This window comes from Camelina sativa, chromosome 16 (genome assembly GCF_000633955.1).
Source record: "Camelina sativa cultivar DH55 chromosome 16, Cs, whole genome shotgun sequence".
NCBI classification, from domain to species: domain Eukaryota; kingdom Viridiplantae; phylum Streptophyta; class Magnoliopsida; order Brassicales; family Brassicaceae; genus Camelina; species Camelina sativa.
The window spans coordinates 15692722-15705777 of NC_025700.1; the positions used below are offsets into that span (position 1 = coordinate 15692722).

The 13056-nt window shown below is 36.8% G+C and overlaps 2 protein-coding genes across 2 annotated transcripts in view; one reads left to right on the forward strand and one right to left on the reverse strand.

Moving 5' to 3' along the window:
* On the reverse strand, positions 1384–2775 carry LOC104750701 (AP2/ERF and B3 domain-containing transcription repressor RAV2-like). Its single transcript, XM_010472541.2, has one exon. It carries the CDS (start codon positions 2609–2611, stop codon positions 1547–1549), a length of 1065 nt encoding a protein of 354 aa, XP_010470843.1. The 5' UTR covers positions 2612–2775; the 3' UTR covers positions 1384–1546.
* LOC104753700 (serine/threonine-protein kinase STN7, chloroplastic-like) overlaps positions 8723–13056 on the forward strand; it is a 5010-nt gene continuing 676 nt past the window's right edge. Inside the window, exons 1-12 of the mRNA XM_010475914.2 lie at positions 8723–9223; positions 9293–9537; positions 10139–10484; positions 10590–10676; positions 10846–10965; positions 11056–11154; positions 11231–11399; positions 11492–11585; positions 11706–11799; positions 11898–11954; positions 12369–12782; positions 12875–13056. Coding sequence (XP_010474216.1) covers positions 8723–9223; positions 9293–9537; positions 10139–10484; positions 10590–10676; positions 10846–10965; positions 11056–11154; positions 11231–11399; positions 11492–11585; positions 11706–11799; positions 11898–11954; positions 12369–12782; positions 12875–13036 — 2388 coding nt within the window. The 3' untranslated portion in view covers positions 13037–13056. The remainder of the gene's footprint in view (positions 9224–9292; positions 9538–10138; positions 10485–10589; positions 10677–10845; positions 10966–11055; positions 11155–11230; positions 11400–11491; positions 11586–11705; positions 11800–11897; positions 11955–12368; positions 12783–12874) is intronic.

Here is a 13056-nt window from a genome sequence, read left to right on the forward strand (position 1 = left end):
TTTTTTTTTTTTTTTTGTTAGAGAGAGTGAAAGAGAGCGAAGGAAACTATGAAACCAATGATCATCAACTTATAAGCATCATCGTGACTTTCAATACAAGGAGTGATAGAAATGTATTTGTGTTCTATAATATACTGACTCCAAAGTTCAACGTTTCAGTTTTACAGTGGCACCAAGTATGTTATGTAATCTAAACCAACAAAAAATATATATACACATAACCCTGTTTTAAAAATCTCCGCCTATAATCGATTACGTCCCGCAAAATTGCTAAGCTCACCCTCTGCGCCTCGATTAATGACTAATCCCTGCCTAACATCGATTATCCAATTATGCATGTCTAGTCCGATTATTTTCCGGTTAATTTTGTGTATACCAATTTTTTTAGAACCAAATAAAAATAAAACATAAATATTTTTGTTATTTAGGCATTTAAATTAAGAGATTATGATGTTTTACAATAACTAATATATAACTTTTAACAAAAATCATAAAAAAAAAGTTTTAAAATGATGTTTTATGTGTTTACCATAATTTTAAAGACAATACTATAGTTTTATATTTTATTTGATATTTTCTTTTTAACATAAACAGAAATATACATATATTTAGTACAATATATTTTTATTTTATTGTTAATTTAATAAAATAACCCTAAAACTAGTACCCGATTAATCTCCGTTTAATCTTCAATTTTCTCGCTAGGCGTTAGGCCCACTTCGACCGCCCGACTAGCGCCTAGCGATTTCTAAAACAGGGCACATAACCAACTCAAAATTATCTTTCAGAGAACAGATTATTTATATGGCTTAGTTCTGTTAGTTTTGGTCCTTACATTACTAAACAAGGTACTTTAGTTCACATATTTCTGTTTTAAGGTTAAAAGACTTTCAGTCATCAATTACTTCTTCGTATTTTGGCAACACTAGTCATTAATTATTTTGAAGTAATTAATAACTCATTTAGTAATTATGTTAATTAAATCTATAATTAAAACAAAACATACGTTATATAGATGTAGAGTTGGTTACATCTCTAGGGAACGAAAAAATTGGATCACGATGGTAAAAAAAACTTTGAAACGCCACGAAGCAAAAACTACTAGCTGCTCTAGTTTGGGCATTGCCGAGCCTTGACAATTTGGGCTACGAAGTGGTGAAGCTCGAAAGATCGTCTAAGTGCATCATTCATGCCATAACCTCCCCTCAAGATTGGCCGAGTATCCTGATGAAATTGCCAAAAAGGCTTCCTCTTTTTCGAATTAGATACATATTTACTCTTAATTTGGTGGTTCCTATAGTTGTGAAAACGAATTTGGTTCGGCTATTTATTTTAATACGAAGTAAATTTGAGATTTTTTTTTTTCTTTCAATAAAGGTGGCATTGACAATAACTATAAATCTATTTACGAATTTACCCGAAGCATGTTTTTAGTTATTTTTTTTTTTTTGGTTCTTGTCCTCTTTTTCTAAATACAACTTAGCAAGAATCACAAACCTACAACTTGACAAATTTTAAATTAGAAGAAGAAAAAACATGAAAAATGTCACAAAGCATTGATTATCGTCTGCTTCTTGGAACACCGTATCCCAAACATATCAGCATCTCGAGATCTCTTTCCACCGCAAACGGCTACAACGTCGTTTGGCTTCACGGTATTCACATTAAAGATATCAACTCCGAAAAGCCGAACCACTACTTGAACCGGATTTTCCCTCGGACCGGACCGAACTTTCCAATCAATATAAAGCTGCCGGTCTAGTCCGGTCGATCTCTCGAAAGTAACAACATCACCAGCTCGGAGATGCTTCTCCTTGACGAATCTACTCCATCCCTTGGTCAACACGTAACTTTGACTACTGTTCCAGTATGAGTAACGGAACCTCCACACTTTACCGTTAACGTCTTCGAAGTTGATCAAAACGCCTTTAGTCACTGACGGTGAACGTGACGGTAACGGAAAATGCTTCTCGGCGTGTTGTTTAGGTATCACGAGACGGTTCAGCTTCCCCACGTCGCTAGGCGTTACAGCTTTCTCGAAAAGCACCTCACGCGTCTTCAAAACGTTGTCGTTTAGAACCGTACTACTAGATCCGTTACGTTTTCCGTTGGCATCGACGGAGAGAAACAACCGGCGTTTATTGTTCTGTTCAAGCTCGTCGGCGTAAGTGTGTTTCCTCAACATGTCGACGATCTCTGCCTTTGAGTGAGCTTCAAGAAAAGCTAAATCTCCGTCGTCGAGAAGGGTCTTGAAGTTGACGACGGCGTCGCGGCCGCGGAACCGAAGTGCGGCGATGTCGTAGGAGCGAGCGGCTTCTTCTTGCTCGTTGAAAGTTCCGAGCCATACTCGTTGATGCTTCTCGTAAATCTGAGCTCCCCATCTTCCGTTAGGTTGAGGAACCACGCCTTTGTATTTTGACGACGGTAGCTTCCGTGATTCTGTCTCGACGCCGTTCTCCGAATCCAACACGACGCTGCTTCCGCCGCTTCCCATCCGGTAGAGATGAAACGCCGCCGCCAGAGGAGGAGGAGGAGAGAGTTTCTTGGCTGTGGTGGTGGAGAAAGATTCCGAAGTGGAGGAACTTATCTCTTCTATGCAACTAGAATCCATATTCTTTGTTTCAGTTTCTTGAAGATTCTGAGCAAACCAAGAAACACAAATTATAACCTTCTAACAATCAAAGTATAAAAGAAACACAAATTAGGTGAGAGAGATTTGGGTTACGTTGTTGCTTTTATTCTTTTTTTTCTTTGGTGCACCTATATATATACAGAGACATATGATGCTGTGAGGAATGAACGAGGCAAGTGCATGTACATGTACATTTTATAAAATGTATCTAATTAATTTGTTTTATGTTTTTGAAAATATGTCAAATTGAGAAAAATGGTTACGTGGGGTCAACGCTTATAAGGATCGCAAAATTAACTTCGAAGGAAGTTTCCGAGAAGGGCAGACCAAAAAAAAGTAGTACTACGGCTTTTCTATTTTTCGTACGTTTTGTTATGTACATTTTTGGGAAACATTTTTCAACAATGTAAGTACAATTTTTTACAACACATTACACGTACTTTCATCAAATAATGTTCTCATCAATCATCATACTTATAAGTTACTTGAAGTATATATAACCACAGTGGAATGATTTTTTTTTGTTGCATTCATAACCAAATGTTAATTTTACAACTCATTGTTCCCGTGGAAAACAAAGGGATGTTAGAGACTAAATATAGTTAAGCAATAACTCTCGCTTTTTTATTCATAGGTCATTTTATTCGTTGGCATATTCGCGTTATACATTCATATGAAAAAAAATTATACAATCTAAGACAGAAAGTAACACTAGTAATTATGAAATATTAGATGCTTGGAGGAGATTACTTGACTAAATATCGATATCCGATTCAACAATCCAAATATATTCAACTTTTATAGGTTTAGAAGAGTCAGAGTTTTGAGTTTTGACGAGAAAAAAAGGAGACAAGACATACAAAATGAATAAACCAATGGCAATGGGTTACATGATAAATGGGACCAACCAAGGGGGTCAAGTGGGATGGGGGATCACATGAAGGACCTATCCTCTCTTTTTTCTTTTAGTTCATCCCCCCTTCGAAGCAATCTGGTTGCGATATTTTTATTCACCATCTTTATATGTTTCTTGTTTAAATATTTTGTGAATTGATTAGAAAACAAAAAAAGAGACTTTTGGATAGGTAAGGTCGCAAGGATTATGATCTTATCTGATACTGTTGTCTCTTATACTATCGTGACATAATCTGCTTTCTTTTGTTTTTCCAGTTTCCTTCTTAATTCGTGGCTATTTTTTTTTCTTTAATTCTCGACACCAATGGAAAATGTGTGTATATAATTGCAACAAGCAAACACTAATAATTTTCTTTCTACATCTTTTTTATTTTTAATTCTCTTTATACATCTTACTCTCTGGTATATAATCATATTTCTAATTTGAATATATGTTATATACATAGAATATTATTGATGTACGTATATCTCTATATATTTGAGAGAGAGGGAGAGAGAACAAATGGATTAATTGTAGACATGGCGTGATGTTCCCGCTTGGGAGGGAGACAATTTGATGAAATTGAGCTTATCCAACCAAATATTTTTTAGACGTTGCTATGTTTTCATTTTCTGCCCCTACTGTAGTTTTTACTTTTACTACGTATGACATGTATAGTACCAGTACAATAATTATAATCAACGTCCCGTTGTTTCTAGAATGAACAATTATGGTGTGTTTAATTCCTCTATGATCGTAGTAATCATATATCAACTTGGAGTATATCTATGAACCGAGAAAATGTTCTCATCGAAAAAAAGTTAAACCCTTCGCATCTCATGCATGATTAAGTTTACCATATCATCCCAACATATTCAAGTACTAGTCCAACTCCTATGAACTTGATTAAGAATTAATTATATATATATATATATATATATATTATATGTATATTTATATATTTGAACCCTTACCCATATATATATATATCTAAACTCTACAATATGTATAATATATACACATGTGTATACATATCTCACCTCTCATTATCCCAACACATTTAATTTATCAATAAATATGACACATCAATAATCATCCAAATCACATGATAAGGTTGAATGCTGAATCAGTAATAATAAATAATACTAATAATAACAACATCAGAGCATAAGAAAATTAAAGATTGCTAGAAAATTTTTCATTAAAACGTAGGAAAATATTTTGAAAGAAAAAAAATAATTATTATTATTAGAAAAACAAGAAAAAGTCCATGCACGTATACGTAGAAACAGCGTGCGGGGTAGAGGGGGTCGCAAACGGCAAGCGATGTGTTTTTTGTCAACAATTTGGAGATGCAAGTAGGAGAAAACTTGTGATTCGTTCCAAGCAAACCAAAAAGGTCAGCTCCATCATTTTCATTGTTTAAACATGGACCCAAACCTCATCTCATCCTAATTTTAGTCATATTCTTATTCCATCTGAGCCGTTCATTTTGGATTCTTATCCTCCATCGTTGAGATCGCACAGTTTTGGTAAGAGACAGAGTATGTCTTATTGACATATTTCGTATTTTCCATCTTCTGCTAATCACTAGTATCCACTTAATCAGACTTGACTTAACTAAATTCATTTTATTCTGGTGGACTAATGAAACTCGTGGTCTAGTTTTAGACCAGAAGAACTAACTAATTAAATATTTAAACCATGATGACCAGCTTAATTAATGTATTTAATAGATCAATCTTGTGGCTCCTACATACTTAATTAATTGGATACAAGGGTGAAAAGGCGAGAAAATAAAATATTAATTAGCGTGCAATTAATTAAATATTACACAGATCGAGAACACAATTATTTGATTGATCTGCATAAACAATACTAGTATTATTCAGAATTATTATGTCTCATTATACTATTATTTGTAAATTGCAGCAGCCGATCCATATCTAGTTTTAATGATCTACCTAACCCCTAGGTCTTCTATTTTAGCATAAAGTACCACAGTGTAATTGGCTAATTGATTCATGTCTAGCCAATAGTATAACTTAGCAATATGTTTCGTCTTTTAGATATATGCTGTACCAGAAACATAATAAACTTGAAATTTATCGAATCAATACTTTATATTAAAGTGACTATGTGGAATTGAAGCGACTTTGTCCAATTCGGTGTTCTGTTCATAAAGCCATAAAAGCCAAGCAAAACTACAAATAAAAATAATATAATGCTAATTAGTTTAGTTAATCATGTGACTTGATGTATTAGTGATTAGTATGAGAATATCATGTGAGACAGTGAGGGGCAAATGAGAATTTGTAGGACTGTATCTTTCTTTATCACACGTACCCACGTCGACACCGACAAGCTGTATATATTTGCGCGTACATTGTGGTCAATGTTCTTACTGATTCGTTTCACATTTCTTTGCCAATGCTAGCTACTACAAATATTTTATGAGTAACATACAAGTTGTGTGTTTATTGTAACTTGTAATGTCATTGGTTGTAATAATACCTGTCATCTGTTATCTATTAAAGTATCTGTTAATGTCATTTGTCCTTCTAGCGCCGCTCTAAACTCACTAATTTTTTTCATAATTGGTAAACTAAATACAAATACTTAGTATTATCAACGATTGATTAGTATTTGCTTCTTGTTTTCCTTATATTTTTTAAAAATCAATTAGCTACATTCAATCTTTAGATATCCGCTTGATTTTTATAAACTTGTATCAGGACAACAACAAAACTAGTACAACTATACAAGTACGTTGTTGGAATTTATATATAATAATTGATTTGCTATTATAACGATCATAACGACCCGTAAAGTTTTGGCTTAAAATGTTGGGAGGAAATATTTATAAATGCGTCGGTCAATTCCGTGACGAACTTTACTCCAGTGCAGTCATTATTCTATATAATGATAGTATATTACTTTGTTATGAAGTGGCATATAAACTATTATCTTGCAAGCAAGGATTGTGGAAGGATTAGCTAATTACGTGCATCGAGGTCAATGAAGTAAAAGCAAAATTCCCAAAATAGTTGTCATATAATAATTGTACGGAATCGGTCAAAACACTTTCATCAAGAAAGTTGATTTCAATGATGTTACTAAATTATTTCGATGGTAGGGCATATATCTATTATAAATGTGAGATATTTCATACAAAGAAAAATCAGTTAAAGTAAATAACATTTCAGAAAGACTAAAGATAAACAGAGTTAAACTTAACGATTCGAGGCCTGATGGTTTCCAATCTGTCTTCTATCAGTCTTGTTGGGAGACGGTGGGAGATTTAGTCTCAAAGTTTGTCTTGTAGTTCTTTGAGACATGTTTACTTTCTGTGGGTACGAATGATGTGTTGATAGCACTTATTGCTAAAGTAAACAAGCCGGAGAAGATTTCCCAGTTCAAACCTATTAGTTTATGTAATGTTTTATTTAAAACAATTACAAAAGCAATGGTTATGTGGTTGAAGGAGGTGATTCCACAACTTGTTGGACCTGCACAATCAAGCTTCATCCCTAGAAGATTGAGTGCGGATAATATTGTTGTTGTTCAGGAGACAGTCCATTCTATGCGACGGAAGAAAGATAGAAAAGGCTGGATGTTGAAACTGGACTTGGAGAAGGCTTATGATCGCATTAGATGGTATTTTCTCGAAGATACACTTCATGCAGCCCGTTTTCCTGAGGTTTGGATAGAGTGGATTATGCGATGTGTCAAAGGTCCTTCAATGACAGTTCTATGGAATGGGGAGAGAAAAGAGTCCTTCACACCCTCAAGAGGGTTAAGATAAGGTGATCCCCTGTCTCCTTATCTTTTTGTGTTGTGTATGGAAAGGTTGTGCCACCAAGTTGAGTTAGCAGTGGGTGCTGGAGAGTGGAAACTGATTAGTCTATCACGTGGGGGACCAAAACTCTCGCATATGTGTTTTGCAGATGATTTGATTCTCTTTGCTGAAGCATCGGTGTCCCAAATTCGTGTTATACGAAGGGTTTTGGAGAGGTTCTGTAATGCCTCGGGGCAGAAGGTCAGCCTGGAAAATTCTAAGATATTTTCTTCTGACAATGTTCATAGAGATAAGATGAAGTTGATCAGTGATGCAAGTGGAATAAGCTCCACACAAGACTTGGGGAAGTATCTGGGGATGCCGGTTCTACAAAAAAGGATCAATAAAACGACGTTTGGTGAAGTCCTCGACAGAGTGGCTTCACGTTTATCGGGTTGGAGGAGCCGAGTGTTGAGTCTGGTAGGTAGGATAAATTTGACAAAGGCGGTTTTACAATCGATCCCTATTCACACTATGAGTACTATCTCCTTATCTAAGACGACTTTGGATGCACTGGATAAAGTCTCTAGATCTTTTTTGTGGGGCAGTACTACAGAGATAAGAAAGCACCACTTACTTGCTTGGGAAAAAGTTTGTAAACCAAAGAGAGCTGGAGGGTTGGGTATCCGCTCTGCTCGGGACATGAATAAAGCATTTTTAGCAAAGATTGGCTGGAGATTGTTAAATGATAAATCTGCCTTATGGGCTAGAGTTATGCGGAGCAAATATAAAGTGCAGGATGTCCATGATCTTTCTTGGCTTATTGCTAAGAGTGCGTGGTCATCTACTTGGAGAGGGATCGCTTTAGGGATAAGGGAGGTCTTAGTTCTGAGTTTGCGTTGGGTTCTGGGTGATGGGACAACTACTCGGTTTTGGACAGACAAGTGGCTTTTGGAGACTCCTTTGAGTGAGAGTGTTTTGGTACCTCTACCAGCAAAGTTTGATCAAATTCGTGTTTGTGATGTTTGGAGTAGTGGAATGGGTTGGCAACTGGACAATATTTTGCCTTATGTTTCTGCTAATGTCAGACTATGCCTTGCAACAATTGTGGTGGACACTGTTACGGGTGCTTCTGATATCTTGGGGGGAAAGTCAGGATGGGAGATTCACGGTTCAGTCTGCATATCATTTCATAACTAAAGATATTGTACCGCAACCAGATTTAAGTGCTTTATTTGCTCGCGTATGGCAGGTCAGGGTACCAGAAAGAGTGAGGCTGTTCCTTTGGTAGGGAGTTCACCAAATTTTAATGACGAATATGGAGCGAAAGCGTCGGCACCTGTGTGATAATGGGATTTATCAAGTGTGTAAAAGTGGTGAGGAGACGATCATTCACATTTTACGAGATTGCCCTGCCATGTCAGGAGTTTGGAACAGGTTAGTGCCGAGACAGAAAAGAGATGATTTCTTTCAAAAAACCCTGTTTGAGTGGGTCTATGCGAACTTGGGAGATCAGTCTGTTGTCGGAGATTGTCCATGGTCCACGGTTTTTTCTATGACTGTTTGGTGGGGTTGGAAGTGGAGATGCGGCAATGTTTTTGGTGTAATGGGTAAATGTCGGGATCGGGTGAAATTTCTGCGAGACCTTGCTAAGGAGGTGTTCCAAGCAAATTCAGTGACGAGCCAGGGTCATACAAGACCAGGTAGGGTGGAGAGGTTGATCTCATGGACCTGCCCGAGGGAAGGCTGGTGCAAGGTTAACACGGATGGGGGGTCTAGAGGTAATTCCGGGTTAGCATCTGCAGGAGGAGTTATGCGATCTAATACTGGTGATTGGTGCCGTGGTTTTGCTTTGAACATTGGTATATGCTCGGCACCTTTAGCAGAACTTTGGGGAGTTTACTACGGTTTGGTGCTGGCATGGGAGTGTTAGATGAGTTGTGTAGAGTTGGAGGTTGATTCTGAGGTGGTTGTTGGTTTTCTACAGACAGGAATAAGTGATTCTCATCCACTGTCATTCCTAATGCGTTTGTGCTATAGCTTCCTTGCAAAGAACTGGATAATTCGAATCTTTCACGTGCATAGAGAGGCTAATCGTCTAGCAGATGAATTAGCTAACTATGCGCTCTCGTTACCGCTTGGTTTTCATTATTTGGACGTTTGTCCGGTTAATTTACATTCTATTATGTTAGCAGACTTTAATGGGATTGTGATCCCACGGCTTGTTCGGTTGTAAACTTTATTTTATTTTATTAATAATTTGTAGGGGAACTTAATCCTCCATTGTCTACAAAAAAACGATTAAAACTGAGTCTTAGCTTTAAATGTTCAAATACGTAAAATATTGATGATTTAAGGGAGTAAAACCTATGAAAAAAGTAATTTTTTTTACATTCTATAAATTGAAAACTAAAAAGCCAAATAGTTGTAATAATTAATTTACCTCGTCTAGTGTCATCAAAAAAAAAAAAAAAAAAATCCTGATAACCACGTCAATGGATCAGCGTTGTTAAATCTCTCAAGCAGATCATTAATGGGCCGAAGTAGAAGCCCATTATTAAAACCTTTCCAGTTTCCATACCCGAACCTGATTTAAATCCACGTATCCTTTGTGGTGTAAATCTACAAATTTAATTCAAAACGAACAAAAAAAAAAACTAGTGGTGCGAAATCAACGGCGTTTAAGCAATTTTGGATTTTTTTGTCTTCCACCCAAAAAAAAAAAAAAAAAAAAAAAAAAAAAAAAAAAAAGGAATTTGATTCGTACCTTTTTTTAATTTTCCCAAAGGGAATAATTATAAACAAAGTGTTAATAATTGGTTCCTCCAACCAGACAAANAAAACTCAAACCGTACTCTCTAACCTCACCGATTTCGAGTTCTAATTCTAAACTAACGGTGAAGCTCAGTTCCAATTGTCACGCTCAATTGATCGACGCGGTTCACAATCTCTTCGTCGGAGTTGGTGTCGGACTTCCATGTACGGTTATGGAGTGTGGAGATATGATCTATCGCAGTACTTTGCCGAAATCTAACGGTTTAACGATCACTGCTCCTGGAGTGGCTTTAGCTCTCACTGCTTTATCGTATCTATGGGCTACACCTGGAGTGGCTCCTGGTTTTTTCGATATGTTTGTTCTTGCTTTCGTTGAGAGATTGTTTAGACCTACTTTTAGGAAGGTTTGATTATGGATGATGATGATGATTTGAGATTTTTTTTTGTGTGTTTTGAGTTCTTTCTCTTTGTTTGATTGATTGATGTGATTAGGTTTTGGTTTTGTGCAGGATGATTTTGTTGTGGGGAAGAAATTAGGAGAAGGTTCGTTTGGTGTTGTTTATAGAGTCTCATTATCCAAGAAACGTTCTAATGAGGTAATAACAAGTGGTTTGGATCAAAATGATTCATGTTTAAAATCCTTATCATTTCATTTGTTATCAGATCAGATTGTGTAATCAGTGAGATTGAGGTTTGGTGATTTTTTTGTTATTGAAGTGAGGATAAGGTTTGGTTGTATGTTATGTTATTTTGGTTGTTAAATAGGAGGGTGAGTATGTTTTGAAGAAGGCGACTGAATATGGTGCAGTGGAAATTTGGATGAACGAGAGGGTTCGAAGAGCTTGTGGTAATAGCTGTGCTGATTTTGTTTATGGATTTCTAGAGGTAATTTTGTCTTCCTTCTAAGATGACATTTTCCATTAAGGATTCAGGTTTCTAGATTTCTGTTTTTGTTGTCTGTGAAAACCATTGCAGAAGTCTTCAAAGAAAGGACCTGAATATTGGCTATTATGGAAATATGAAGGAGAATCAACACTTGCTGGTTTGATCCAGAGTAAAGAATTCCCTTATAATGTAAGTCATTTTTCCGGTTTATTTATCTTTTGCAGTCATCTCTATACGTTGTCACATTTGTAAGACAATGATGTAGGTAGAAACTATCATCCTTGGCAAAGTACAAGACTTGCCTAAAGGTTTGGAAAGAGAAAACAAAATTATTCAGACTATCATGAGGCAACTCTTGTTTGCATTGGATGGTCTTCACTCAACCGGGATTGTCCATAGGGATGTTAAGCCTCAGAACATTATATTCTCAGAAGGTAAATGATCTTAGTTTCCTGAACCTTTTCAAGCAAGGAACCCAATGAAAGGATGAGGACATGCGTTTTTGTGTCCACTGAAACTTGAGCAGGTTCTCGTTCTTTCAAGATCATTGATCTTGGAGCTGCAGCTGATTTGAGAGTGGGAATTAACTACATTCCGAAAGAGTTTCTCCTGGATCCAAGGTCTTTCTCTTTCAAAAATTTGTATCTTTCTCTGCCAAGTATCATAAATGTAAACCTCAGATACAGAAATTTTGTTTCACCGTAATATAAGTATCTTTCTTTTCGGATTGTTGCTTTCAGGTATGCAGCACCTGAGCAATACATCATGAGCACCCAAACTCCATCTGCACCTTCAGCACCTGTTGCAGCTGCACTTTCCCCTGTCCTGTGGCAGGTGTAAACTGAATTGTTGATTAACTGATCTTAATTGACAGAAAGCTATCCTACTACTTAAGTGCTAGATTTTGATGTATATGGTTTTTTTCCAAACAGATGAATTTGCCTGACAGGTTTGATATCTACAGCATTGGTCTTATCTTTCTTCAAATGGTAAGTAGCAAACCATCAATCGCTTGTAGTTTTCTCTAAGTTTCGACACAGGGCATGTTCTATTATCTTTGACAACCACAGTTTTCTCTACGTTTATGTTTGTATTCATCACTATCAATTCCACATTAGCAAGTCAGTCAGTGACTAGAGTTAGAGTAAATAGGAGATGTTTCAGGTTTTGACTTCTTAGGGTGTTGAGTAATTTTTTTGTTTGGGCGTTGGGAAAGTAAGTGAGGCTCTTGAAATTATATTCTTGGATTACTTTTGGTTCTGTTGTCTGGAGTGTTCTTGGTTTTATCATCCCTTCCTCGATTACAAGAGCTGAAAACATTTTTGTTCTTAACAGTTTCCTTGTGTGGGGAAATGTATCCATCATACCATGTTAATGTTCTCGCCATGCTTTTATTGTTCCAGGCATTCCCATCCTTACGATCTGACAGCAACCTCATTCAGTTCAACCGCCAGTTGAAAAGATGCGAGTATGACTTAACTGCTTGGAGAAAATTAGTGGAACCTCGTGCAAGCGCTGATCTCCGTAGAGGGTTTCAGCTATTAGACCTAGACAATGGCATCGGCTGGGAACTTCTTACATCAATGGTCCGATACAAAGCAAGGCAAAGAATCAGCGCGAAAGCAGCTCTTGCTCACCCATATTTCGATAGACAAGGATTGCTTGCGCTGTCCGTCATGCAAAACTTGAGGATGCAGTACTTCAGGGCTACACAACAGGACTACAGTGAAGCAGCAAATTGGGTGATCCAGTTAATGGCAAGAAATGGGACAGAGAAAGATGGCGGATTCACAGAAACACAACTCCAAGAGCTCAGGGTTTGTTGTCAATCAATCTACACTCTTTTATTTCTTCAAGTACTACCCAAGTTTGATGCCCAAATCATTGTTTCTCTTTTGTATTATTGTAGGAGAAAGAGCCTCGAAAGAAGGCGAGTGCGCAGAGAAACGCTCTTGCATCAGCACTTAGGCTTCAGAGGAAGCTTGTAAAAACAGTTACTGAGACTATAGATGAGATTAGCGATGGACGCAAGACTGTGTGGTGGAACCGATGGATCCCCAGGGAAGAGTGAAGACAGAATCAACTTACGAT

Bases quoted from the DNA above. Each gene is read 5' to 3' on its own strand.
- LOC104750701 (XM_010472541.2), bottom strand. From the start codon at position 2,611: ATGGATTCTAGTTGCATAGAAGAGATAAGTTCCTCCACTTCGGAATCT.